Below are 3,575 nucleotides of genomic sequence, written 5' to 3' on the forward strand. Positions count from 1 at the left end.
CACTTTTTCTAGATTCTCCCCACCATTGCACATGGACACATGAAAATTACACTGACCCCTGGCACCCCAAAGACAAACAGCAGAAAGCACCCTCAGGCAAAATGAGCTCAGAGCCTTTCTGTTGCCTGGGCCCACAACCGAGGCTCAGGGCCTTCTCTAAAAAGAAGCCACAGCTGAAGCCAGAGGAACTGCCCAGAGTGGGGCTGGGGGTGTGGAGTCTACACTGATACTCTCAGGCTGTTTCCACTCTTGCTGGTTCTGATGCTCCTTTCTTTTGCCGCAAGCAACCCTAGTGGAAAACTGGGAAACGTCCAACAATGAAGTTAGGACAGTGGCCCATAAAACATCGGATTCCAACCTGTGTCCTAAGGTGTAAAGACTCAGACTAAAGGCACAAGATATAGTGAGCCTTTAACACTTTCTCCTTTGTTCTTCCTATTTATTTCTTCTCCATTTCCGATGGTGTTCTTTACCCTCTCTCCATCCCACGTGCCAACAGTCCCTCTTTTCTCTTTCATTCTCGCCCACGGTTTCCCTCCTTTCTTCCACCTGCGCCCAACGGTACGGCCCAGAAAACGAACTGGATGCGTTGGACAGGGCACGCGCGCACTGGGGACGCCAGCTAGACCGAGCCCTGGGAGGCAAGGGGATCCCCAAGAAACCCGGCCAAGGGAGCCGGGTTTTGCGCTCCGGCGCCTCTAGCGGCGGCCCCCAGAAGTCTGACTCGCGAGGCCCGAGTTGCAGGGACTGAATAGCAAACTGAGGCTGAGTAGGGAACAGACCATGAGGTCAGTGCAGATCTTACTCTCCCAATGCCGATTGCTCCTTGTACTAGTTCCGACAGTGCTCCTTCTTAACTCTCTTGGCGAAGATATAATTTTTCACCCTCAAGGGGAGTTTGACTCGTTTGAAATCACCATTCCCGAGAAGCTGAGCTTCCGGGGAGAGGTGCAGGGTGTGGTCATTCCCGTGTCCTACCTACTGCAGTTAAAAGGCAAGAAGCATGTCCTCCATTTGTGGCCCAAGAGACTTCTGTTGCCCCGACATCTGCGCGTTTTCTCCTTCACAGAACATGGGGAACTGCTGGAGGATCATCCTTATATACCCAAGGACTGCAACTACATGGGCTCCGTGGAAGAGTCTCTGGACTCTAAAGCTACTATAAGCACGTGCATGGGGGGCCTCCGAGGTGTATTTAACATTGATGCCAAACATTACCAAATTGAGCCCCTCAAGGCCTCTCCCAGTTTTGAACATGTCGTCTATCTCCTGAAGAAAGAGCAGTTTGGGAATCAGGTTTGTGGCTTAAGTGATGATGAAATAGAATGGCAGATGGCCCCTTATGAGAATAAGGCGAGGCTAAGGGATTATCCTGGATCCTATAAACACCCAAAGTACTTGGAATTGATCCTACTCTTTGATCACAGTAGGTATAGCTTTGTGAACAACAATCTTTCTCAAGTCATACATGATGGCATTATTTTGACTGCGATTATGGACACCTACTTTCAAGACGTTCGTATGAGGATACACTTGAAGGCTCTTGAAGTATGGACAGATTTTGACAAAATACGCCTTGGACTTCCAGCGTTAGCTGATGTTTTAGGCAGATTTGTAATATATAAAAAAAGTATATTAAATACTCGACTGTCATCAGATTGGGCACATTTATATCTTCAAAGAAAATATAATGATGCTCTTGCGTGGTCTTTTGGAAAAGTGTGTTCTCTAGAATATGCTGGATCAGTGAGTACTTTACTAGATGCAAATATCCTTGCCCCTGCCACCTGGTCTGCTCATGAACTGGGTCATGCTGTAGGGATGTTACATGATGAACAATACTGCCAATGTAGGGGTAGGCTTAATTGCATCATGGGCTCAGGACGCAGTGGGTTTAGCAACTGCAGTTATATCTCTTTTTTTAAACATATCTCTTCGGGAGCAACATGTCTAAATAATATCCCAGGAATACGTTATGTGTTTAAGAGATGTGGAAACAAAATTGTGGAAGACAATGAGGAATGTGATTGTGGTTCCACAGAGGAGTGTCAGAAAGATCGGTGTTGCCAATCAAATTGTAAGTTGCAACCAGGTGCCAACTGTAGCATTGGACTTTGCTGTCATGGTTGTCGGTTTCGTCCATCTGGATACATGTGTAGGCAGGAAGAAAATGAATGTGACCTTGCAGAGTACTGTGACGGGAATTCAAGTTCCTGCCCAAATGATGTTTATAAGCAGGATGGAACCCCTTGCAAGTATAAAGGCCGTTGTTTCAGGAAGGGGTGCAGATCCAGATATATGCAGTGCCAAAGCATTTTTGGACCTGATGCCATGGAGGCTCCTAGTGAGTGCTATGATGCAGTTAACTTAATAGGTGATCAATTTGGTAACTGTGAGATTACAGGAATTCGAAATTTTAAAAAGTGTGAAAGGGCAAATTCAATATGTGGCAGGCTACAGTGTATAAATGTCGAAACCATCCCTGATTTGCCAGAGCATACGACTATCATTTCTACTCATTTAGGGGTAGAAAATCTCATGTGCTGGGGCACAGGCTATCATCTATCCATGAAACCCATGGGGATACCTGACCTGGGTATGATAAATGATGGCACCTCCTGTGGAGAAGACCGGGTATGTTTTAACAAAAATTGCGTCAATACCTCAGTCCTGAAGTTTGACTGTTTGCCTGAGAAATGCAATACCCGAGGTGTTTGCAACAACAGAAAAAACTGCCACTGCATGTATGGCTGGGCACCTCCATTCTGTGAGGAGGTGGGGTATGGAGGAAGCATTGACAGTGGGCCTCCAGGACTGTTCGGAGGGGAGATTCCCCGGTCAATTCGGATTGTGTCCATCATAATGTTTCGCCTTTTTTTATTAATCCTTTCAGCGGTTTTTGTGTTTTTCCGACAAGAGATAGGAAACTATTTAAAATCCAAACAGGAAAAAATGCCACCATCCAAAGCAGAAACTGAACAGGAAGAATCTAAAACAAAAACTGGAGAGGAAGAATCTAAAGCAAAAACCGAACAGGAAGAATCTAAAGCAAAAACTGGACAGGAAGCATCTAAAGCAAAAACTGGACAGGAAGCATCTAAAGCAAAAACTGGACAGGAAGCATCTAAAGCAAACACTGAAAGTAAAGGACCCAAAGCAAAGAGTGTCAAGAAAGAAAAAAAGTAACCAGTTAATCCATACTCATTCAGTAACACACGCTCATTTATTTAACCAGCTAAGCATTTATCCAAAGGCTTTCCATTCTTCTCCCAATATTTTTTTACTTTAATTTTTCCCACAAGTTTTAATCAGCAAATAAATGGCATTCTTGTTTTGGAAACAAACCAGTGCATTCTACTTCTCTAGTATTCACTTGCCCCTCAGTTTGTGATCAAGTTGTGGGTATTTTGAAAATCCTGCTCTAATGGCTTTTCCATCCACTAAAGCTCTGAAAGTAGCGAGTTTCCTAGAATTACTGTTGTATTCAAGGTGTAGTCTTATTTCTCAGAATCCCAGGGAACAAAGCAATTGTCTGCCTCTCCCTCTTCTTCCCTCAACTTGGTCCATGTGATCAT

At 44.8% G+C, this 3,575-nt stretch overlaps 1 protein-coding gene across 1 annotated transcript; it reads left to right on the forward strand.

Moving 5' to 3' along the window:
• Positions 1-783: 783 nt before the first annotated feature.
• Positions 784-3,370, forward strand: ADAM30 (ADAM metallopeptidase domain 30). Its single transcript, XM_007977331.3, has one exon. It carries the CDS (start codon positions 784-786, stop codon positions 3,184-3,186), a length of 2,403 nt encoding a protein of 800 aa, XP_007975522.3. The 3' UTR covers positions 3,187-3,370.
• The last annotated feature ends 205 nt before the right edge of the window (positions 3,371-3,575 follow it).

Source organism: Chlorocebus sabaeus, chromosome 20 (genome assembly GCF_047675955.1).
Source record: "Chlorocebus sabaeus isolate Y175 chromosome 20, mChlSab1.0.hap1, whole genome shotgun sequence".
Lineage (NCBI taxonomy): Eukaryota > Metazoa > Chordata > Mammalia > Primates > Cercopithecidae > Chlorocebus > Chlorocebus sabaeus.